Source organism: Macrosteles quadrilineatus, unplaced genomic scaffold (genome assembly GCF_028750875.1).
Source record: "Macrosteles quadrilineatus isolate MER2022 unplaced genomic scaffold, UCM_ALF_1.0 Scaffold_2__2_contigs__length_208266976, whole genome shotgun sequence".
NCBI classification, from domain to species: domain Eukaryota; kingdom Metazoa; phylum Arthropoda; class Insecta; order Hemiptera; family Cicadellidae; genus Macrosteles; species Macrosteles quadrilineatus.
In genome coordinates this window covers 45023271-45050649 of record NW_026542595.1, presented here as the reverse complement: position 1 = coordinate 45050649, position 27379 = coordinate 45023271, and the positions used below count along the sequence as shown (strand labels likewise).

Here is a 27379-nt window from a genome sequence, read left to right as displayed (position 1 = left end):
TAACGTTTTTTTTCAGTTTGGCTCACCACAGAACAACCCATCAGAAACCATATGGTAAAGGTAGCCCTATTTTGAGGATTACAAAATGAGGATTTTTTATTTTTACTATTCAAAAAAATATTTTTCAAAAATATCATATTGTTCGAAAGTGCCAAAATAATCTTTGTTAACACCTTTATAGTGTATAATACACTACTATGTTGTTTTTTTACGTATAATTAACACCTTGGTTTACAAGGATGTTACGCTGAAGTATACGGTAACATTGTCTTTTTAGTTCTAAAAAATACGTCGACAACTAACTTATATCTTTATCAAAGGCCTTAGTGTAACGTTATTGTTCCAATAAAATAAAATTTTAGGCAAAAATTCAAAATATGTTGTGAAAAATATGAATGAGAGGTGATGGATGTAGAAGTGAAACAACATGTTTGCAGAGGTAATCCTAGGCTGTGGTGGCCATGTCACAGGATACACTTTTGTGTACCAAGCATCTCGCATTCATGTGTTTACCCAAATAACAAACACTAGCAGCAACTGTGCCCATTTCACTAGAAACTGCAACAATAGCTGAATCAGAAGATCCACTTGTGTGCGCCGTAAGTTTCGTAAGTTTTGCTCAAATGACTCTAGTAGTCACTGAGGCCATGTCAGGGGATACACATGTGCTGACAGAGCACCTGTCTTTAATGTATTTATCCAAATAGTCCTAGCTGCAACTTTTGTATAGCTAAGTTTTTGCGGTTACGGTAGCCATGTCACAGAATACATGTGGGTTCTACGCGTCGCTGCTTCATGTGTTTGCCCAAATAATCCTAGCTGCCGCTGTGACAATGTCACAGAATACAACTGTTAATATTTTTGCATAGCTAAGTTTTTGCGGCTACGGCGCGGCTATGTTACAAAATACACATTGTATGTTCTACGCGTCACTGCTTCATGTGTTTGGCCAAATAATCCTAGGTGCTGCTGTGTCGATGTCACAGAATACAACTGTTAATATTTTTGCATAGCTAAATTGTTGCGGCTACGGAGCGGCGGCCATGTTACAAAATCCATATTGTGTGTTCTACGCGTCACTGCTTCATGTGTTTGCCCAAATAATCCTAGCTGCTGCTGTGTCGATGTCACAGAATACAACTGTTAATATTTTTGCATAGCTATGTTTTTGCGGCTACGGCGCGGCTATGTTACAAAATACATACAGTGTGTTCTACGCACCACTGCTTCATGTGTTTGCCCAAATAATCCTAGCTGCTGCTGTGTCGATGTCACAGAATACAACTGTTAATATTTTTGCATAGCTATGTTTTTGCGGCTACGGCGCGGCTATGTTACAAAATACATACAGTGTGTTCTACGCACCACTGCTTCATGTGTTTGCCCAAATATTCCTAGCTGCTGCTGTGTCGATGTCACAGAATACAACTGTTAATATTTTTGCATAGCTATGTTTTTGCGGCTACGGCGCGGCTATGTTGCAAAATACATATTGTGTGTTCTACGCGTCACTGCTTCATGTGTTTGCACAGATAATCCTAGCTGCTGCTGTCACAGAATGTAACTGTTAATATTTTTGCATAGCTAAGGTTTTGCGGCTTCGACGCTGCGGTCATGTAACAAAATACATATTGTGTGTTCTACGCGTCGCTGCTTCATGTGTTTGCACAGATAATCCTAGCGGCTGTGGTGGTCGTGTCACCGGATACACCTGTGTTTACCACGCCTCGTCCTTTCATATGTTTGCTCAAATAATCCTCCTCGAATTTCCAGGTCCATGCTGCCTATAGTGGACAATAATAGCACTATCTTCCGTAAAATATGGATTTCAAGTAAAATAAAGTAATAACTATTAATTCCAATCTTGAATGCAAGGTTTTCATTATAAAATCCGTTAGCCTCTTTTGTTAAATAGTGGCCTACTACTATTCTGATTTATTGTTTACTAGCAGAGTACCCGTCCTTCGTACGGGGTTGGCATATCAAATGCTTATAGCAGTTATGAGTGAGGACATGGTTTAAGAAATTTCGGTTCTTTTTGAAGTTCGTTCGCTACACTCACTCACCTTTAGGTTGGAGCTCGTTCGCTGCGCTCACTTTCCTTCAGGTTAGCTCGTTCGCTACGCTCACTCACCTTTTGGTTGCAAATTAGCTGTTGTCATAAATGTAAAAGAAATAATGCTAGTGCTGCACCCTGTTGGTAATCCTTGTAACTTTAATGCTATTGAAAATCATAGAACAGAACCAGCTTGTTTAATTGAAACAGCTGTTAAGATTCATTAATTCCATTTCTCATAAGGTTAACATGGGAACCTTTGCTCCAGAGCCACTGGGGCGGAGCCCGGAAGGATTTTTGGGATAAAAATATGCCTATATGTTAATCGGGAATATGAGCTATCATCATGCCGAATTTCAGCCCGATCCGACCAGTAGTTTTCGCGTTTACTTTTCCCATACACACAGACACCACCTCTTTTTTATAATAGTATAGATAGATAAATATCTTACCAATTAACCAACTATATTGAGTGGTTATTTGTATCCAATAACCAACAAATAAATAGATACAAAAAGGTTTATTACGAATCATATTATCAGCTTAAAGAATTGATGTAATAAATTTTTCCTAATACACCATTTCGTAGGGGACGAATAGGTTATTTTTTTAATTACGTAATATAAATTGGTATTTGATAAATATGACATTACTATGTGTGCCCTTGTAACTGTCAAATTACTAAAGCATGTATGTAGACAGTGCATAGTTATTATTACAGTAAAGAGTATCTGCGTCAAACGCGATAATGAACAACAAACGTCAAAGAGAAAAGCGTTGGAATCCCAGGAACGCCGCTATTCGTTTTCAGACACCATAAAGAAGAAAAGCCTCCGCTGTTCGGTGGATAAATGTACTTCAAGTGACTAACATCAGTTAGCAAGGTTTGGTGTGTGAACATAGCACAAGAACACAAGGATTTATATAAGGATATATCATGTTGTTGTCGAACTATAACTTTGATTATAAATATTTTCTTGCAATATAAAATAATTCCATTATATACTTCCTTTCTACTTCTTCTAAACTTACATTTAAAACTCAACATAATAATTTAAGCTTTATTTTTCATTTTGACTACTACTGCATATGGTTGCAGTTTAAGTCATATTTGAATAGCTTATTAAGCTTGACTATGACCTTGTCCTCTCTTGATATTTTAAGACAAAAATACTATTTTTTTTTAGATTGTTGAATTTATAAGTGATTTAATTAGCAGTTGATTTAATATTATTATGATTGTTGTTAAACATTCTGTTTATCTTGATGTTTATTAAGAATTAAACAAATTGGTTGTTTTGTATTTGAAATATAATTTAGTGTAATTCTATAGTTGATTAGGTTGTGATAGACTTTTGTAGAATATAAATTCTATTTCACGTATAAAGTAAAGCCTGTTAAATAATATTATGAAGTCTAAAACTATTATTGAATCAAAAAGTCATATCCATTTAAGTGTATTGATCACAATGTATCTGAAACTACCTGTCATCACATTAGGCGTTGTTATAGTGCTTTATAAAATGGCTGCAAAGTAGTGAAAGTAATTGAAAAATATTATAATTTAAGAAATTTTTGTAAATATATAGAATCACAATTAGACGACATTTAATAATTTTTATTTGAAACTAAGTATTAAATGCAAAGTTAGTATTTGAATTATCACAATGGAAAGTGTATGCAATAGTTTGTTAAATAATACAAAATCACCGTCACCAAAAAATAACTTAAAACAAAGACTACTTCATTTTTACCCTGCCTGGTATTTTATAGAACTCGATCCCTGGAATAAATGTCCAACATAACATGATCCCAGCTTTGTCAATAGTCTATTATATAAATAACCAAATGTTTACTTTAACATAATAGTAGTAATTAACTGTAGCCTTTTTATTTTATGTCAAGGTTATATTTAATTTTCGTGATTACAGCATATTATATCCCGTATAAAATTATGTGAAGGAACAATAAAAAAATCTCATAAAATAATATAATAGTGTAAGTTATTTACTTTTTAAAAACAAAGGGTTTACCTAAAATTTATTTAAATGACTAAATGTGTTTAAACGCTAATCGTCTACCCATTTTGTAATGTCAAATGTCAGATAAGCAAGTTTGCTACACCACGTTCCGCATATAATATCAAACATACAAGTTTGTGATGTTGGAGTGAATATCATGATAAATCATTAGTAAAGTTGAACGAGATAGCCGATGCATTATCAGCCTCTAGGGAGAAATAAGCTGTGCGATATTACTTGAGGAGGAGATAAAATGCCACCCGGGAACTTGGCCATTTGTGAGCTCAGCTGAGAAAACTGAACGCCTTCCCTCTCACTCAGAGATACAATAATTATTGCAATTACTTTCAGCTACAGCAAGGGCTTTACAACACTAAACTTGACGTTTTAAAGCATTAAACCTATTTTTACTTTACAGTATAAGACTTCAAAAGACAAAGATTGCTGTCGATTGTAGAGTGTCCTATTATCGCCTCCCAGATAATAAATAAATAAAGGTATTAAGGATACAGATTTTAATTAATTATCCTAGGAGTTTTATTCTGTACTAAACGAATAATGCCTATTTAAAAAACAAAAATATATTTAAAAATATAATATGTGTAGAGGCGTGGTTCTAAAAAGACCATAGAACTAGAACTGGAATGTAATGCAACGTTAAATATGTAACAAAACATCTTTATTTTGATAAAAAAAAATACCAAGCAAACTATAATATACATGACTTTATTCTAAATGATACAGTTTTAAACTATCAAGGAATTTGAAGACATATTGAACTAAGACCACATGAGGGTGGGATTTTATACAACCTACAATAACACATATAGGAAGTACAATCCCCACTTGAAGAACAATGTTATGTGAAGCATTTCTGTGAAGTAAATGAAAGTGGGCGGTGATTTTATAGTGAAATAAAATAAAATATTTCCTATTTAATATATTTTTATTTGACGTATGAATTATTGATGAGCTGTATTAAAATAATTGTGCCACCTCAAAATAACACAATGCTTCTAATGATTTAAATACATACATATTGTTGATTAAATACTCACATGATATAAATCAGCAATATATTTCTAAGACAACCCAAATTATTAGCATTGAAATATATTTATTTAATAAATTACAACAGCTTGACCTCGTCAAATTAACAAAACTTGTCGGTGAGGTCCTATTAATAAACAAATTAACAAACAAATTTTTATTTTTTTCTCTTTTTTAAAACATACTGTTTCTAAGTCTACTCGTTCTAAGACAGATTGTCACGGGCATTTAATTTCAAACAAAGTAATTGGTAGCGTACAAAAAAATCTATTAAAACAATTAACTGTTTTATAATGTACTGCATTACATTTGAATTGATTTATGCATTGTGTTTTGTGTCTTTGTTTTCCATGGTTTACAGACCATGAGTTTTTTTGTTGGCAGGGGCAGTGCTAACATGATTGAGAAACAAACATAATGAGTATTTCTACGTTGAACATAACCTCCTCTCAATGAGACACCGTATGCCTACGAATGCTTCTCACAAAGTAGAGGGAAAATAATAATAATACCTTAATAGCTTAATTTTTTTTTTCTTCCCTAACAAATATTTATAATTATGTGCTGTGTCCTTGACAGTGTGGGTTTATTGCGTTCAAGAGTGTTAAGATTGTGCCGTATTAAATCTTTAGCCTAATTGAAATGTTTGTTTTTGTCCACATTGTTTTTCATTAAATCTACCTTTTAAAAAAATAACCAACACATTAAAATAGGGTATAAGTCACAGGATAACCAACAATCTTGTTATTTTAACTCAGCCAAATTTTACGCAATTGAAAAATGTCCATGGAATACAAGGTAATGCATGTCCAAAACACTCCACTGACCAATCTCTAATATAAATTAAATGCAGTCGGATAACTACATACAAACAGTTATATTGAACAACAAAACAAACTAAAAGTCATTTGACTTGTACGAATGATAGTCCTCTTGCAACGCTCCTTCTAATGACTTCTAATAAGGGATACCTCTCGATCAATCAGGTTAAACTACTGATATCGCAATCGGTTCACTCGCCATAAATAGTTTTGAAAGCATTTCACAGATTTTGGTTGATCAACCTAGTTGTAAAAGTATTTATGTTTAAAAAAAATCCATTTCACCATCATGTTTAAGGAGCTACGTAATTATACTAAAGTGAAAGCTACCATTATCAAGCTAGTACTCAGTTACATTTTGATTCAAACTATGAAAAAAAACGGACGAAAAACAATAGCTGAAAGTGTAATATCGTTTAACAACAAACAATGTAACAAACGTTATGAAAACTCAAAACTAACTTCTAGCGAGTTTCCATCAAAGTGACTCCAGACCGTTCAGCATTTTGTCTCAAGTTTGTGTAAAGGGTGACGACGGCTGACATTGTCAGAACCTTGTTAAGATCGAGATAAAGGACACTGTAATACTTCTTATTGTCTCAACTAAATCCTTAAGATAGACACAAGTTAAAATAATATAAAAAAATGTCTTTAAAAAATTATGGATGCAATAACGAATCACACGTAGCTCAAACTAAACGAAACGACTTATAAAATGAGCCTATGTTAGAGTATAATGTAATCTTGCAGGTTTATTAAGAGAGAATAGAAGTAACACTGGATATCTGGTGCCCAAATCAAGTAATCCCGGGTCTTTGTCAGAGTACATTTAGCTCGCTAGGTTCTAATCTACTTTAACGGCCAGTGCGTGCGAACCTTACATTGTTCGTGGTTCTAGCTCATATGATTTCTTAAACTTTGCATATGTTTACATATATAAACGAACAAACGCCAACAAAACTTTTAAACAATTCTTAAAAGTTCTCGCTTCGTAAAACATAGTCTACTAAAGACAAATTTAGTTTTCAAACAAGTCAAATCTATAGAGAATGTATCCTATATTATAGCATAATTGCAAATGTAGATTAAGTAAATATTGTAAAACCTTTTTAATGTATTTAAAGATATTTTAAGTGATTCTTCTATTTTTGCTTTCTCCCCCTATAACCAGTATATGGAGAGAGTATTGTTTTCGTCAAAATTTCTGAGTTTGAGTTTTGAGTGGATTTATTCGTTTTGGGTCCCCCTGGACCCAAAAAGTGGTTTTAGAAGTGATGTCTGTGCGTGTGCGTGTGTATGTGTGTCTGGATGTGTACAGAGCTAGGGACTACACCTGTGGTCCGATTTCGATGAAATTTGGTAAGTAGGTTCTAATCCATGGTATCTCCAGGGATTTTTAAATTTTTTTTAAATTTTGATTTTTAATGGGGATTTACCCATGAAAACCCGGAAGATCGATCGATTTTGATAAAGATTTAGTATGTTGTAGCCCTTTAAATTCTTAACAAAATGGTACAAATACCATTTCTGTTAAAATTATGGTTCAAAAGTTATTGTAAATTATGTTATTTTCCCATAAAAACCCCATAAAATAACGGAAAATCGGATTTTCCCAAAAATGGTCGGAACGATTTTGATAAAAATTTAGTATGTTGTCCTTTAAATACTAAACAAAATTGTACAAATCCCATTTCCGTATATTTACTCTCACCGCTTACACATGATAAAGGTTGTTGACAAACGTATGGGAGAATGTATGTGTCAGAATGCTGATACCGTTTATTTTAATTTCCATAGATGCACATGTGAATGAAAACAATATCCCTGTTAAGCACTGATGATAATATACCTAATTAGCCTAGAGGATGTGATGAGTACGTCTGAGTTGAGTCATACGGCGATGATGAATGTAATGTTTGAATCAAGTGCTTCACTTGTCATTATGAAGTGGTACAAGATAGCTAAATTAATCAGCTGGTAACTAGTTACACGTTCTGGCCACCTAGGACCACCTTTAATAAGCTATATTATACATCAGTGTCAGTTAGTGTTGGTTTCTTTAGTTATCAGACAACTTATTTTCTTTAGGCTACGTTCGAATAAAGTCCTGATAAAGGAACACAAATTTTCTTAAGTATTAAAAAAAAGATATACATTTGTTCAGATTTCTGGGCACCTTGGTAATATTCAATCCAAATATTACCATTACTGTGTACAATATTGATGAGAAGTTACAGTTACGCTTTACGACCTTATTATAACCACTTTAAATATCTGATCCAAACATAACCTCGCTTTTATAATGATTCGCATTTCCTGAATTGACTTTACAGTTAGGTTCTTTACATGCATTGCATTGTGTAGCAGAATTGACTTCAGGTCACGCTCGATAGTTTTGATACGTGACTTGGGTTGGATTAGTAACCATGTAAACTAATATTACAGTTTCACGAAGTCTCGTAGTTGTGATCCACTTAAGTTAACCTGCCGTACAATAACCAGTATTTATAATTGACTAAGTGTGGTATCATTATTACACAATATGTGGGTTATGTCCAAAGTTAAATCTGCAAGTAACACTGATGCAATATCAAGAATCGTGCATAAAATTAATGTTCATTATTATGTATCTATAACATTTAGGTAAATATGAGCAAAATATGTTGGGCTTAGAGGTAATGTTTTGGACTAGGTTTTTTGACTACGAGATGATTTCTATGAATCCCAACCTTTTTTTATAAGACCAATAGAACCTTAAATTAGTGTAATACATGGAATGTTTACAAAATATGCAATAACGTGCCACAAATCAAATGTCATATTATCTTCCAATAACACAAACAATATACCAGTATGAGAAAGACACCCATCTTTTTGTATACATCAATTATTACGTTAACAAATAAAACAGGTTTAGTGCATAGTACGTATAAATTTACTTTTAACCATAGCTCCAATGTTTAACATAGCTTACTACCAAAATTGTATTATCTTTATTATAATGCAAATGCTGTAAGACCAAGATACAACGCCATGGGACATAGTAATTGCACGTCATTTGTTTTATAAATCCCCGGTAACCCACCTTAATCCTGCTTGGAAGAGACTTTTGTTTAAATGCTAATGGGAATTTCAAAACTACTGTCCATTCTTTTATCGTTAAAACCTCTGTATTTCTTCTTATAAACTTTTTATGTTCTTGAATTCGCTCTAAAAAATTTTTAAAAATAGGTTAAATTTGTACAAATTATGTTTGATGTAATAAGCAATTATTCTGCGGATGTTTACTATTTTATTTTTATTTAAAATTGTATTATGGTCGTTTATACATAAATAAATAGCTAAAGCGTCAAGACTTATTTTTAAATTCTTTTGTTGTTCAATTTTTAGTAAAAACTATTCACTCCTATGTTGAAAATCTAAAATACCAATGTTATGAAAGTATTATTGAAATGAAAGTATATTTATCCAAGGCCTATAAATTATGTTGAATTTAATTTTAATTTTAGAGTTAATACAAATTTCAATAAGTATTTTAATACGTAATTTCTTCGAAATATTATGTTTATATTTAGCTACATAACACAGTAATTGGCCAAGACGAAAAATAGTTTCTTAAACGAATAAAAATACATACTACATAATTTCAATTGTGAACTAATATTATTATTGACATGGTTTCATATAATGTTAATAATATTTTAACTTCATCAAACATAATATCAGTGATGTAAGTAAACAGAAGAGTGAAGTAAATAAAACTGAGGGAGCATTTGCGAAATGAAAGCAAACAGTATATTGGTTGATGATTTTACTCGTTTCCTAATCGGATTTTCGTAATCACTGCCTTAAGCTGCTTAGATCTGAAATATATCCAGTTTAGAGGAATTTATATTTAGTTCAAACTCATGAACTCACAGTCAGTTGTTAAATATGTAGCTTTTTAAGAATTCTCCTTATTTGGTAGCTTAGGGTAGGGAATTTCCTAAGTTTATTTGGCATTTTTATGTCATATTGCCGTATTTTAAAATATTCAAAAGGATGAGTAAATTACCTATATAAATTCCAGAGGCATTATCATTACCTATAATAACTTGCTTGGTGTTTAGTTAATTATTACATATTCATCATTTTTTTTTTATTTACAACCAAGCAAAACGTACTTAAATTTAAAAGAAATGTATAGCCTAGGTTTCACATAAAACATTTTTGTTAAAGGAACTTAAAAATATTTGACATAACTTGCAATTTAATATAGGCCTAATTCTGTTCAAACATATTTTAATTAAATTATAAGTTTTGTTTATCCAACACCTATTATGAAGAAAATTAGAAATATGCCATAAATATGAGGAAAACTATTTAATGTTTATTTTATTTATTTAAGAAAAGGTATCACGGTATTTTCTAAGATTTCACATTTTGTAATAACATATGTAAGCCTTTTTTATGATAGAAGTTTCGAAAAATATATTTGCATCATAAGGATATTAGAAAATCCTCTTTTACATCAGTCAGCTAACCTTTGAAAACATGTAAACTAATTAAAAGTCCTAAGAGGATTATGTTTGAAATACATTTTAGCAAATAATTTTTCAAATTTAAATACATACTAGCTATACCCGCGGGCTTTGCCCCGTTTAACTTCTTAATTTTCAAGATGATCTCGTTCGCATGGCTCAATCACGTCCTGGTTGAAGTTAGTTCGCTACGCTCACTCACCTTTAGGTTAAAGTTCGTTCGCTACACTCACTCACCTTTAGGTTGGAGCTCGTTCGCTACGCTCACTCACCTTTTGGTTGCAAATTAGCTGTTGTCATAAATTAAAATAAATAATAGTGCTGCATCCTGTTAATAATCCTTGTAACTTTAATGCTATTGAACATCATAGAACAGAACCAACTTGTTAAATTGAAACAGCTGTTAAGATTCATTAATTCCTTTTAAATATGAAAAATCATAAGGTTATAATGGGAAACTCCAGAGCCACTGGGGCGGAGCCCGAGAGTCCGATCAGAATAAAAACCACTTAGTTTTACTATTTAATGCCTAAAGAATCAATGTACCAAATTTCAGCCTCCTAGGTAAATGGGAAGTGGGAGAATTAGTGATGAGTGAGTGTGTCAGTGAGTCAGTGAGGGCTTTGCCTTTTATAAGTAATAGATAACCTTAGAGATGTATCTATTAAAAGTTGTTTTTTAAATACACCCGGCCATGCAATAATGAAAGAGCAAAGTGTAAAATATATCGCCTCAATCGCTTACATAAATTCCAGTGAAAATGTCCCCCAATTATAAAGAGGTTTTAAATTGTTCAACAATCTATTGTTTAAGGTATTCTATAACGATATTCTTATATACAAGAGTATAGCTTTGAAAGGTTTGACACAATGTAAACTCTAATCACACACATAGAATAATGCTAATAGCTTCAAATCTGTTCTTAATATCGATAAAACCATCAAGTCTCGGAGTATTGAATTAATGAAATTCCCTTAAGTAATATTACACATTCTCACAATAATAACATTGTGAAGGCAAGATGAAAATGTAGGATGACCTGGAGTAACAGCCACATTATACTAGAGCTAGGGTGTATGTAGATCCTTGTTGTAGAGCTTAACGTGATATACACGTGATTGAGCTATTATTAGCTTTGGACCGTGTTAAACCCATGTAATGTTCAGCTAAAGAACAATTTGTGGAGCATTCTGTCAAAGGTTGAGTGGAACAAAGCATTCGCAATGCAAGGAGTTGGAAACATTTAACACGTGCTCCCCATAATTAATATGAAACACAATACAAATATCGTGAATACCATCAACACCTTAAGTAAAAACCTTATTTCGCACAACAAAATAATAGCAAGCAAAGAAATACAATTTCAAGAAATACGTATAAAATGACAATAAACATTGAACGCTCAAGTTAAAATTAACTAAAAACATCTTGTTAAAATTAGTAGGTAATGATTAAAAATATTTGTTGTACAAAATAATTTATGGGTATATACTTGACTAAAAAACTATACCTATAATAACATAACGTTGTGTTTTCTGCAAACATCATAATGCTACTCTATTACGAATATTTTTCGAGTAATACAATTAGTCTTACCTGTACAAGAAATTTTGGTGTAGGAAATAACTGATTTAAAAGTTGTATCTCAGATAAAAATAATTTCTCATTATATTTTACGGCTGGACAGAGTTTATAGATAGGTAAGATAAAAATTATATGAAATAATAATATACATATGTTTTCACGATGCCCTTTGGAACTCTTATTTACAAAAACAATAGTTATTCAGAAACCATTAATAATATTAAAAAAACGACGGGATCAACTATTACAGACAGTAATATAAATGTATAAAATAATATATTAAAAATCGTGATTTGATTATGTGAGTTTGGTGAATTCATGTGTCTGAAATATTCATTAAAACATATTTCCGTTTATTTTTCCTCGAACATCGTACATTTCTGCCGTTCAAAGCTTCGGAATTCAACAAATATTTAAATCAGAGTTTTTCATGGCTAGCGATTCATTGGAATTTTCATTTAATATTAATGGTCTCTAAAACTGGATAATTTTTTTTTTTTTAATTAGCGTTTGTTATTATAACTATTGAATTTTTGTCCAAAAGAGTTCATACTGGTTTTTTTGCTTTCTTGCTTTCTTTTTTTTAGGTTTTCTTGCTGAAGATTCTACATATAGACTTTATCATCAAGTACTGCAATTTTATGTCCTAATATCATTGTACTGCAGAATGTAATATGCTACTCGAGTTAGAAAAAAGCGGTTATTGTTTTAGCCATTTGGTAGGACAGGTAGTCATGCAATTTTGATAAATATCGTACTACAGGAGCCTACTGTTAGCCTACTGACAGGACTATCTACTGTATATACAATGTAAGATGAGAGGGAGTTTCATTGGCCAGCGCACCAACTGTAAGCCGCTTACGAGTGTATCATTTAGAGGCCTAAATGTTTTGTATCTTAGATACCCTAGATTTCTTTTTCATTTAATTTTTTTTTTTTTCATTTTATTTCACTAAGCTTGATTCAAAATGTGATAATTCTCCCTGTATTAGTACATTCTTCCGTGTCAAGTAAAATAGAGGGACAGAGATATTTTAAAATATAGGTGATGGTAATTTAAATAATCATAATAAATTGGTATGTTATTAAAATTTCTTTAATTTATTTCTTTTAATTATTCATTTTTATATCCAACATAAATAATACTTTTAAAATGGTCATCTCAGTTGTTTGTTTTGTTTTTCTTTCAAAGCTACTGCAATTCAAAAGTTTACGTTTAAAACTGTAACATAATTAAGTTACCAGATTTTCCTTAACTTTTCTAAAGGTTAAAAGTAAATAATTTGGGAAAGTAGAGAGGCCCGTTACACTTTAGTGCCGTGTTCCGCCTACGGTTGCATAGAAGAGCGCGGTGAGCGTAGCCCGCAGCTTAGCTAGTCTCATGGTTTGACAGCAAACTGAGCTTCCTTTGACTTATATCAAATTACTGACTAAAGTATTGTTTCTAATGTTCTGCAACTCGATTGCATGCTGCCTTTGTTTTGTACTGTATTAAATATTTCAAATATGAACTAATATTCACATTCACTAATATAAGCACATTTATGGAAATACCATGTTTTAGAAGTATGTATTAGGAGAGAGAGATAACGGACACAATTCAATGTAGAAGCCATGGAAAGATAGTGAAATATTTATTACATCATTGGCAACTCTGAATGGTTTGTACACCATTAAGTGTAAACGACAAACATGGGGGGTGTTATTAATAATATCGTTCGCAGTCAGATACTTAGTGAGAGCTTGACAATGGGTGAAGTGACTGGGAATGCCTAATTAGTGTTTTGCACAATGCTGAGTTTACCAGGCAGAGATAGGTAGGACAATGTTGTTCATAACTAGCGGTCGCAGTCAGATACTTAGCGAGAGCTGGACAATGATCTCAGTGACTGTGAATGTCTCATTAGTGTTTTGCACACTGCAGAGTTTACCAGGTAGATACAGATAAGACAGTGTTGTTCATAACTAGCGGACGCAGTCAGATACTTAAGCGACATCTCTACTATGTGTCCTCGGTGACTGTGAATGTCTCATTAGTGTTTTGCACGCTGCAGTGTTTACCAGGTAGATATAGATAGGAAAATGTTGTTCATAACTAGCGGTCGCAGTCAGATACTTAGCGAGAGCTGGACAATGATCTCAGTGACTGTGAATGTCTCATTAGTGTTTTGCACACTGCTGGGTTTATCATAGGTAGGACAGTGTTGTTCATAACTAGCGGTCGCAGTCAGATACTTTAGCGACATCTCTACTATGTGTCCTCGGTGACTGTGACACTGCTGGGTTTATCATAGGTAGGACAGTATTGTTGATAACTAGCGGTCGCAGTCAGATACTTAGCGAGAGCTGGACAATGTTCTCAGTGACTGTGAAAGTCTCATTAGTGTTTTGCACACTGGAGAGTTTGCCAGGTAGATACAGATAGGACGGTGTTGTTCATAACTAGCGGTCGTAGTCAGATACTTAGCGGGGGCTCGACCATGTCCTCGGTGACTGTGAATGTCTCATTCGTGTTTTGCACGCTGCAGAGTTTACCAGGTAGATACAGATAGGACGGTGTTGTTCATAACTAGCGGTCGCAGTCAGATACTTAGCGAGAGCTCGACAATGTTCTCAGTGACTCGTTAGTGTTTTGCATTTGAATGCCTCATTAGTATTTACCTGTTCATATAAAAGAGAGTTGAATAATAATATTGTTATCAGGATTATGGTGGCGTATGTATTTTTCTTGTTTGGTCTATCATTGTACAAAAGAATAAAGTGTGAACTCCTTTTATTTGTAGTTTATTTTTTTTATTTTTGACTGTTTCTTTAAATTATTTCTAAAGGATGACAGAATGTCGTAGATATTTACTATATAAATGACAATTAAATTAGTTTTCCTACAGTCACCCGACAAAGTTGGCTTCCCTGTACTGTTTATAATACAGAAAGCTGCTAATTGCTGCATATTTATACTTTGCCGTACGGTTTATACTTTGCCGTACGGTTTATACTTTGCCGCACATCAGGATTCCAACCAAACAACACAAAACAGCGTGGTTTTATTATGCACGTAATCCGTGTACGATTGGAAATAGGTTGGCAACACTTAAAGATAATAATTCTTTTAGCAGCTGATTGACTATTATAACTACGATTTAACCTGTCATTTCGTGTTTATAGTTTCGGTATTTCTGAACTTTCTGGACTTTTCTTTTAAACGTTTTTAAAACATTCCTACGATCTTAATAAACAAGAAAATACATTTAAAGCATTTTTTAGGTGCGGAAACCACTTCAAATTACTAAAACATACGGAACTATATTCTCAAAACGCTGAGCACATTTCTTGCGGAGGAAAAATAGCGGAGTGATACGGACCGCGGGTACTACTTTCTCTAGGGCACCATTTGTGTTGCCAGCTGAACCTAAAAAAGTGTTGTATAGTGTTTGAAAGACTAATTATTTATATGCTTTATAGTGACTGTAGGAAAAATATAATGTGTAACACGAGTAAAAAAGGCCTTTGCTGCACTCGAGATTATTCCGCACTCGCCTGCAGCTCGTGCGTAAACATTGCTCTCGTGTGCAGCAAAGTGCCACTTTCACCACTAGTTACACAAATAACTATTCTTACCATTTTTAAAAATTAAAGTGCTGAAAATAATCCTAATTTTGCTTACAGTATTTATTTTTCTATAAATTCAACACTATTTACAATGTTGATATCCGTCGTAGTAAAAAATAAAGTTACAGAATAAAGTCATACGTTTCCTAATGTTTATTTTGGGTTTTCATAATTTCATTTTTGTATTCAGGGCTTTTCTTTAGTTATGACATTTACGAATGTTAAATGTTTATTAAAGTATAAAGTAAGAATTGAATGTACAGCTATAAAGTATATATATATATATATATATATATATATATATATATAAAACAAATAGTAAACCAAAATTTTAAACAGAGATAGCAATGAAATATTCAGCTTTTAATTATTTATCCGTTATAAAACACTTCTACAATGGAAATGCAAAAAACAGTATGTGCGCTTTGGTAGGTTCAATTCTATAAGGAGTTACGATAACTATCTGGATAAGAGGATTTAAAATCACTTTGGCCCTTTAACTTTTACGCTATGTATTGATTCTCCCTAAAGCCAGGCTTAGGAAGAAAATAGTTGGAAACCGCGCATTTCACCTCATAAAATCACTTAAACATTGTGAGGAGGAGATTTAAGTATCTAACACATTTATAAGCGAGATATGTAACTGTTCATGGCATTGCTATTTAAATGACCAAACGATTCTTTTGGAATCAAATTTAAGTTCATTTCCATCAGAAGTTTACATCTGCGTGAGTATATGGCTGCTAAACAACTTGAGTTTGATCTCAACCAATTAATAGTTTATTAGATCGACATGTAGTTTGCTTGGTATCCTTATTAAACATGAAGTCTGTCAACCTCTTGTACCTTACGTCAGCCTGCAAACCTTTAATTTTGGAGACATAAACATTTTCGAAAGATTTTTTTAAATTTGAATATATTCATACAGTTGTAAGAAACCCGAGAGTCTAAGGCCAATAACCAGCAGTCACCCACATCGATCCGTTGTTATAATCTTAATCTCTGAAAGCTCAAGAATTTACCTTGGGTCCACTTACATTTAATATTTGCCTACGGCCGATGAAATCTTGTACTAAATAATAATGCAGATATTTATAAGCATTCGTGAAAAAATTGTTATGCCATAGATACCATTTTTTTCCTTTTTATAAAAAAACTTAGCTTATTTAAGGTCTTGACAATAAAATGCGACTGTCTAAAATTGTGCTAATAATAAAGGTTAGGTAAATAAGGATCCTCCTTAGTCACTTTTTATACGACAGATTAAGAGCGTGAATAAATTTAATTGCTTTCCAAAACCTACAATCAGCATCAATTTAGGGTTTCTTCTAGCTACGTCATTGAAATGATGACAAAATAATATTTGAATATAAGTTAAATTTAGGGACATCCTTTTATGTGTAAAACTACACTTAATGAAACACTAAAGAAAGAAAAATAAATTATAAGAAACACCAAGGTCACACAAATTCACATATTTTTTACTGTTAGGCTTAGGTCGTAGGTTATAGAAACTTAAGCTTCTTATGTCAGACCCTGCGCTCTCTTAATAGCCTAAGTATTAACAGTAGAGAAACAAACGTTGTAAAAGCTGATATTGTATTAACAATTCTACAGTGAGTCCACAACATCAACTTATATGAGAATCTATTATTAGTTTGTAAATTAAACCTTGCGCTATGAAAACCAGCTCAACTTTTAATAACCATTATAATAGCATTAAGCATGTTTAGAGGATAAAGGGTATGAGAACGCCTTTATAACGTTTTATGTTTTGACAAAATATTGGAAAACAAAACACCAAGTAAACTATAATAATAGTTAACATATAATTAAACTGTTCTTTATCAAATAATTAATCAGAGTGAAATTTCATATTAATTGACTTACACAAAGTTTTATTGACTGTGCGAAGTTTTCTCTTTTAAGGATAAGTAAATATATTGCTAACAAATAAGAATAACGGTTACATTGTTATGGGCCCTACAGTGTTAGGTTAGGTTAGGTTAGCGTTTAATAGCGTTTGAGGTGACTATATTTCGATCATTTAGTCGGGGGTAAATTAACCACATAAAACGAATGGCGAAATTTTTTGGGGTAGACATACACACTTCTTATATAACTTGGTGATAAAAAACACCCTTTGTTTAATTTTACCGTTCATATATATATTCAACAGCGTCATAAATGCATCGGCGTCTGTGATGTGAACCGCTCAGACATCGAATAGACCCTTATAATCGGCTTACAATAATTTGTGTAGCTCAGATAGCTACTTTATTTTTATTGCTACCAAAATTGCTCAGAGTATGTTCCGTCCAACTATAAATAAGAATCGTGAATAGTTTGAAAACATGATTAAACTAACATGTGGCTTAACGTAGAGAGAGACCTCATAGACAGATGCTCGTGTTAAGTACCATTAATTATCCTAGACTACGTTCCTAATGGAGAATGCAAAATCAGACAGAGTCAGAGGGATTTGAATCTGCTTTGGACCTTAACCATTTACGCGCTTAACTGTTTAATCAGATTTAAGGTAATTGTGTGAACTACAAATGACGCAAGCGTTATAAAGTTCGTCGTAATGTCTGAGCTCTTTACTGACGATTATTACATTATCCTACAAAAAGGCTTGAAAAATTAATAAAAGGTTAAAAGGTAAATGTCAATAAAACTGAAATCCTGCATTTTGAAGGATAATCGTTAGAAAATTCTCCCAGGTTGGCCATCAATAAAAGCCGCGTTGGAACATCTGACATTCTAAAATATCCATCACAGATAGCAGTAAAGCTAGGATATTACAACCTTGGTCACTAAGGGGAACTGTGGGTTTGGTATTACACCGTATAAAGAAATGAAAAAACTGTCAATTTTTTATGCATTAACGAAGTACTTAAAAAAAAAAACCTGCAAATCATCTATTCCAGGAACCAAAACTATTACCAAACTGTCCGTTCGAAAGTTTAAAGATAAAACGTTTTACAAGCAGATTACACGATAATGCTTAATTAGCCTCTAATACTCTAAATAACCATCGTTAATAACCGTGCCTGAACGGCCTGAGATTAAAAATGCCCTCCCAAGATTTATAGTACTTTAAGGTATACAAAATTTGCTTTATTTCTTTTCGTTCTACTATGACCGTATTTAATTATTTTTAGATGTTGAATTGAAATGTGGTAGATATGTGACATAAATAATGGTAATTAGGAAATATTAATAAAGAAGAAAAATGTTCTTTAGCTAATTTCCCATTGATATTAGTTGACCTATTTACAGTAGGACCTAGACCGAGTCCGCTTTTAAGTTTTGCTGTACATAGAGGCCAAAAACATGATCCGTTCAAATTCATAAACGTGAGTGGGTGTGTCTGATAACACGATAACATGTGGAAAAATCGTCCGGTTTTGATTCAATTTTGTCAAAACGTAAAAAACTAAGATTATTTTAGTTAATTAGATTGGCCACTAACTCACCCATGACGGATGGGGGTTTAAACGTATTAAACCTATCAAATGAATTATATAGCCTTAAGTTTGTTTTAGTCGTTGACTTTGAGATTGCTTCCAGCTTATAATAGTAATAAATTATTTATACATTCGTCGCAGATTATATGTTAGGTTTGTAAAAAGAAAAACTGTTTAAGTTGCCGCTTAGACATTAAAGTAGAGAAACAAAACAGTTGTATCAATTAGTTACTAATTTGTTGGATCGGCCACCGTGGCGAGCGGTGTTGGAGCCGGTCTCTTGTATTGATTTGTCGTTATTACAATCTCTGTCTGCCAGATTATTGAAATCGGATTGGTGTCATTAGAAGGAATTAGGCTAATACGTTGTGGTGATAGGATAAATCACTTAAACTGTTCAAAATTATTTTTCTTTTCTCTTCACTGTTTAAGGATTGAGTAGAGAATGTAATTAGTATAAGTACTGAATATATTTGGGGGCTTTCATTAAAATGCTCAACACTAGGAAAATACTTACATTATAAAAAAAGAGATTTTGATCTGGTATTGTAACAGATCAAAAAGGTTTCATCTACGAAAATAGCGTTGTTCGTCTTATTGACTGTCCTTAAAATACAAGCATAACTCAATTACCTGAACATAAACTGGTGTTGTTATTACATATTACAACATATTATAAATAATTTCTGATGGAAGAATGGTTCTAACCAGAAACGTAAGTGTAATTCTAGACGTAATGTTTCAGTGGGTAGAAAGTTCAAAATTCAGTGAGAAGTCTAGAAAAATATACTCGATACTTAGTTAAGTGTTTATTTTGTTGATGAAATCGTATGTAAGCTTGTGTAGTATTCTTATAGTAACAACGCATTCGCAAGTTGGCTAAAGTTTGCCATCTAAAATGTGTTTGAAAAAACATAACAACGCTTAACTACGTAAAAGTGTACTTTGGAGAAAAGACATATGTCCAAAACATAACTTGACGTTCAGGACACTTATTTTCTGTTAGTGGCAAAATAAAATTATCGTCACGATATAGATCAATTGCACTTTACCACAGTGTTAACATCTATTCTAATGTTTGGATTAGCTATTAAAATCTTAAAAAATTCCTCTATTTAGTAGGTTTAAAAGGGTCAACCGTATAAAGAATTTGAATTTTGAGTTACTTATTTGAATTTCAAGAACCCATTAATGTAGTTGAGAAGAAAAACGTATCCTAAAACTTTAATTAGCTAATTAATTCAAATACAAATCTAATGACAGTATATTCTAAAATGATCCACAAATCATAATACTCAAATGCATTTGCCATCTTGTCTTTAAGGTATTATGTCTCACAGATCACACTGTTGCATTTAATAAATTAAATGTTTCGAAGTATTAAGGCAATGATTCGTGGAGTCGGAGAAGACCTAAGCTCAACGACCCCTGGGAGTTTTAAGCTGCGCCATATTACTTTGCAGATAAAATACCACACTGTATTTGGACGTTCAAAATCCGGACGTCCTAGGGAAATATTAATATCTATATTAAAACATACACCATCAAACAGTTTTTATATTGACGCAACATACTAATCACACTTATGTTGTTGTATACTTATAAATATACTGTTGATAACAAGGACCATAAATATCATTATATTTTCAACGCGATACCTTCAATACAACAGGGTGAAGTTTAATTTAATCACGAATCAATCTCTATAAAGTAATGTATTACAATTTTGGCCATTTCGCTCTTTGCTCAGAACCGACGATTGGAGGCCAGATTCCAATCTAATTAAACCAAAATCTGATCGACGAAATTCCATTAAAATAAATGTTCTCTAACCTTTGAAATGAAACCCCATATTTACACTGAATGTGTATTGTGCTTGAGTACAATACATTTAGAGGAAGTTGCTAAAACTCTTATCATATAATATTAATTTATATTGCGAATATTATATTTACTGTTACTCTGATAATTTAAAATTATTCGTTGTAAAAGATTCGTTTGTTAAATGTATTACCATAAAGATATTTTTTATTGAAAATAATTATTAAACTTAGTGCAAAACTAAAGTTAATGAGGTTAATGAATGGATTGTTGTATTTAAAGCTTACTTCAGAACCTATTAAAATAACGAGAGCTACTTTTTATTCTACTCACTGACTAATATTGCAACGATGTTGACCATATCTTGAATATTACAAATATGTACAACAAATGTAGCATTATTATCCTTGTAAGAATTCAATGGTCATTCTTCAAATTGTTACTTTGTTAAAATCATTATGTCATTGACTTCATATGTACGGCATCGTGAACATACATTATTTATATTAAATCACACTTATATATATATATATATATATATATATAAACATTATAAAAAACTAAGTACCCTTTTTTAATTCATTTTATTTAACAACGACTAGTTTCGACGATTCATAGTCATGTTGTTTTTATATCTTAACAAATACAATAAACATTTTATCTAAATAATAAATACAATCATATGATTTCATAGGTTTTGATGACTTTAGATTTCTTCTGTTTTAAATGGTCTTTATACTATATATAATAATTTTCTCTCTTAATTTAACTGCAGGATTTTTTCAAATATTGGATTGCATTTGTTGATGTTCATTGTGTTTAGTAAATTTTCTGGGTGTTGTTTATAGTTTTTGTAAATGTAAAAATCTTCTTTAACATGTAATTTTGATTTGTCTTTTTCATATTCAAGGATTTTTAAATTTTCGTGGATGCTTTTGTATTCATGGTCTGTTTGTATTAAATGTTCTGCAAAATTAGATTTCATTGTTGTGCGGTTTCCTGATCTTAATGCTTGAATATGTTCTTTGAAGGGTACTTAGTTTTTTATAATGTTTTTATATATCAAAATAGTAGCCCTAATCACTACAGTTTTCTTAATATATATATATATATATATATATATACGTGCAATAAAGCTCTGCATTAGTTTTTATTTTGGGCATTGAACAACAATACTGTTAATAAAAAGAATATAACAAAAACTGTAAAAATGAAACTATTAAAAAACATTTTTCTTTGGAGAGAACATGGTTTTGTTCTCTTTATTCAATGGTAATTGGTTATGCAACTCAACGTCGCAAATGCTGCATCAAACATAAAGCAAATAAATAAACTCCACAACTGCTAAACAGTCATCAGCAATTGAAGTAACTGTGAGCTTTGAAGTTTAATGTTTACCGCGGATCTGTAGGGCTTCGTTATTTGCACAACACGAAGTTCGTCATAATCGCCATGTTTATTGACGATTAAAGGGTAAATTCATATTTGAAATATAAAGGACATTTCTACAAATATTCTGAAATATGATTAGGAGTCGCCTGTAATTATCTATAATATTAAAACGAAAGTGTGTTTTTTTATTTCACGATTCTGAATCAACCACTTGACGGATTTTCACGATTTTTGTGTTGAAAGAAAGAAAATTTTGAAAACTAGGGAATGTCGAAGCCATAATTTTAGTTTAGGGTCCCAGTTTTTTAGAAATTAAGTTTTAATTTTTAAAAAGTCTAGCAGCCGACGCTAAGATTCTAAACTAGCTTTTGGCATAAAATAATTTGCTTAACATAACAGCTGTAAACATTCAGCTTTTGTGTCACAAATTCAGCATTTGGATAAAAATGTAAAGACATACTTAGGGTTGACTTATTTATACTATGTGGAATGCAAATCATTGATACGTTCAATTCTTCTGTAAGAGGATGACAGATTAATTAAATTATACATAGTAAAATACTAGGATGTTCAAATTATTTTTTTAAAGCAATCTTTGTAATCTTCGATTTGTTTTAGAGCAATATAATTTGTTTTAACTAACAGCTGGTTAAATATAAACTATGGAACTATGAGGTTATTTTATTTACTCTTATTTTGTCATTGATTATAGGAAATAAGTAAGATTAGTAGAGATAATTAGACCACAGTTTAAAATAATTTAGACCAAAATTAATTAAACCACAGTACAAATCGAGTCTCTGTACACGAGTCTTAATAAAAAAGGATAAATGCAAATTATTTTACTATTCAAATTTTCGAAGAAAGAATAGAAAAATAACAATGTTTACATGTTTTAATTCTTCATGGTAGCTTTTTGTTTACAATTAATGTTTGTCTACTTAACTTTGTTTGGATTAGGCCCGGAAATATTGATGTCATAAAAAGAAGATCAAGAATAATCAGGAATCACAATTTTTAATTACCACCACAACCTCAGCCGAGTGTTATACAAAGATTGAACACAACGTCAACAATTGACGTAGGATACTGCAATTAGACAAACCATCCTTTTATGAAATCGTGTTCAGTTGTGGTTACGTTTAGGGGCGCCTATATCAGCGCCCCCAAACGTGAAAATATCACTTTTATTTTAACTATGAATATATTGTAGTTTAAATTAACTAATATGGGAAATTACAATGTACACTTATTCAATGAGGGTGGGTAATTATTAAGGATAGAACTGATAACGGTATGGATAATAAACATTGACAATTACGTCATTAGCTTTACTAGCGTGTTTACTTTTTATATTCCTGCTACATGTGACCAGTTCTTTTAGTAATCGTGAGTTCTTTTTTTTCAAATTAATGTTAGTTGAACCTAACAGCTGTTTCAAAACAAACTGTTATTGTTTTTACTTTTCTTTGTTTACACTTACCTATTTATTTAGCAATTAATGCAGTGAAATTGATATAAAGGATAGGTGTGACGATTTATGTGTACTGTGAATATTATTGGATATTATCGTTTTATTTTAGGTCGTTTCTATTCAGACCTACTGGAAATTGTGTATAGTAGTTGTATTGTGGTGATAATAATTATGGAAGAGGCAGGTATGCTATGGAAGGTGGTATCGTTGACTAAGTCTATACACTTCTCAATTGACTATTACTCTCTCTACTGTAGGCTACTTATAATCAGTGTGCGTCTGTGCGAATCGGCTGCAAATTTCACTTCAACGCTTTTCACATCGTAAAAATTGCAGAATTGCTCTTTTATTGTAAAATTATCGGATTTAAAATGCATGTCGTATAGGCTTAGGGTACAGTTTCTTAACTGGGCTATGCTATCATAACCTAACCTAACCAACCAAACTTGCTGACGGTGAAAACAACGCATGAAGGTTTACTAATCGAATCAATAGTTTCAATCGATATTAGCATAGCCCAGTTAAGAAACAGTACCCTAAGCCTATGATGGAATAAAAACATATTTGGTCACACAACATTTGTTTACAAGATGATTTTTCACATTAAAACTGCAAGAAACTTTGTCTTTATATGTGTAAACTAGCTGATCTGAATTGTACACGGTTTTAACTGACTACTGAATTCCCGTACGTAGGACGGGCTAACACCTCGTGTAGTTTTATTTTCTAAACGTACAATAGATATTTTTGCAATGCATATTAGTTTATTTATTATATTATACTCTGGATCTTGATTAGTCTAGTTATAGGATTTTTAAAACTAAATTTTGACATACAAAGAGTATTTTTTATCAAGGTAAAACTGTGATTAGTTTTAAAAGGTAACAAAATTTTGATCCAGTAAAACTTGTTAATCATGTGAAGTAAAAATCTTTCATGCAATTGTTATGAGAGAATATAGCATAAACAAGTAATTTTAGCAATGGCTATTATTGTCTGAGTAAAAAAAAAACATATTTAAAAAATGTACTTCATATAAAACGTTTTTAAATTCTATCCAGTGCTTTGGTAAACAAATTATCACCATCCTGTACAGCTCTTGCCTTATGGTCTTTATAATAGTAAAGAAAAATGGGTACTTTCCTGTTAAAGGGAACATTCATTATTATCGATCTGATTTCTTTCGATATATCGATATTATTGTTTTCCTTTACGATCCATACCTTCTGTTTTAATATTTTCAAACACATTTAATTAAATAACAAATTGACAACTGATCTTGTTTAGGGAAAACATAAATAAGTAAAACTGGTCTATAACCTAACATAACCAACCAAACTTGCTGGGATTGCTGTATCATTTCAAAATTTCGTTTGATAACAGAAAAGGCATGTGAGTAATATGAAACGGAATTTGGAAATTTTACAGCAAGTTTGGTTGGTTAGGTAAGGTTAGTTTAGAAAATTTTCATTTCAATAAATAATATTTGATAATCTTTTTAAGTTGTTTGTTGATACTAAACAATATTTACTTATCGTAGTTGTCAGCTGACATCTCGTTCATTATCGGATCCAAAACAGAATATCGATGTATCGGAAAGAAATCATCGATAATAATGAATGTTCCCTTTAACAGGAAAGTACCGAAAAATGTTATGTAAGACAATCTTGGTATTTTCTTCATATTTTTACTTATGCAACTAGGTAAGATACATTCAACGTTTATGGATTTAATGCTACATTCTTGCTCATCAATACAACTGGGTTTCAAAATTAGCCTATTTATGACAAGGTAAGATAAGCAGAGGTAAGAATATCCTTTTTGATCGAGAAAACACCACTTGGCTTGCTATAAAAGATAAGATCCTTGTTATTAAGTAACACATTGGTCGTTGGAGCTTTTCGTATTTAGAGTGTAATAATAAAAAAAGATTTTATAAAAAAGATGATTTTTATGTTTTCAAAATATTAAAACCGCCATTTCAAAAGAACATTTAGATTTGCAACAAATAGATTATAATACATTACAATAATAACTTTTGTTTAATAGTTATGAGCGAATAGGCCTATTGTATTTATTTTAGTACGAGTAGAAATGAATATAACTTATACAGTTTTGACATGGTAGTTCAAATTTAATTTTGTTTACATAGCCTTACTAAAAATATACAGGCAAAACTATAAATATCTGAAGCAATGTTTCCTGACAGTCTATATTTACTGAATAGAACGTTTTCATTTAAACCCATTCTATTGGGCACGAAACATGTATTTATAGGCAAAATAATTTTAAATATTGATTGTGCTTTGTTTTTTTATCATAGCTAATTTACAGGGGTAAAATACACATTTCAAGTATGTATAAAGCCATTCTAATAATAATTTGTATTAAGCTTTTCTTAAATTGTACACTATCAACAGCGTTTTCTTTGTACACCCTCCTGCCCTCAATTTACTTAATATGAAGAATATGGGAGATTCTACAATGTGGTATATAGTCCTTAAAATTTTCATTTTCATTTTACTCACAAAATCATATAGTTAGATATAAAAACCGTTACGTTGTTTGCTCATTTACATTATACAAATGTCCTCATAGGTTCATGTTATACGCAATAATACATTGAAATACAATAAAATATGTTAGTTGCATAACAGTTGGAGGAAAACATTTTACTAGTATCCTTTAGCAGGAATTCGCAGTCCATAAGGAAGATTTATTCCTTATACTTATATCCATAATTTCTTTCATTGGTAAAATTGTATAATGGTTCATAGTAAAAATCTATGTTTTACATCAATTACTATAGCCCTTGAATATTCAGTATATAAATGTACTAAGAATAAAAACATATAACGGATAGCTAAGAGGAATACCTGGGTCATCATCGCCCTCGTTCCAGTCCGCCAGCACGCCACAGACACTCAGCAGAATCAGCATCAGAGTCAGCATCAGAATCAGCATCACACGTGACATGGTAGACACACACAGACACAACACCACACAGACAATTAGAATACAGTAATATCCATCACAAGTACTGTTAACATCCAAAACACCTTTACAGGGTTATTCTATGTACAAGAAAGGTAATTATGGAAGCTGTATGCAGTGAGATAGGAACATGAGTGGAAGCTGATGTTTGAACGTACGTGTACTGACGTCACTCGCGCGCGTGCTACGCTCCCTGTACGCTCGGGGTAGACTGGCGAGGCGACGCGCGGCGGCCGCCGTCCTCACCCCCGCGGAGACGCCCGAACCTACCCGATAATTGCCGACTGATAGCTCTGCGGTGATGGCATGCTAACTGAGAAAGATTCGCACGCCATGAGCGCTAATGTGCGATGGGTCGAGACCCCCACCCTAACTTTGGGGTGTGTATTTAACTAGAGTATCATACTTAGTCCTCCGTGATTTTGTTTTAAGAAAAAACTGTGGTTAAATCCTTTGATATTATGAATTATTATAAAATGATTATCAACTAAATGTGTGACAAGGGATGAAATCAAGGTATCATGACAATTTCAATTAAGGTGGCTTATCGGATAGGGGTATCGACCA

The 27379-nt window shown here is 32.0% G+C and overlaps 1 protein-coding gene across 1 annotated transcript in view; it reads right to left on the bottom strand.

Moving 5' to 3' along the window:
• Positions 1–26974, bottom strand: part of LOC128986435 (synaptogenesis protein syg-2-like) — a 339320-nt gene extending 312346 nt beyond the window's left edge. The window contains exon 1 of the mRNA XM_054406805.1: positions 26695–26974. Coding sequence (XP_054262780.1) covers positions 26695–26794 — 100 coding nt within the window. The 5' untranslated portion in view covers positions 26795–26974. The remainder of the gene's footprint in view (positions 1–26694) is intronic.
• Positions 26975–27379: the final 405 nt, after the last annotated feature.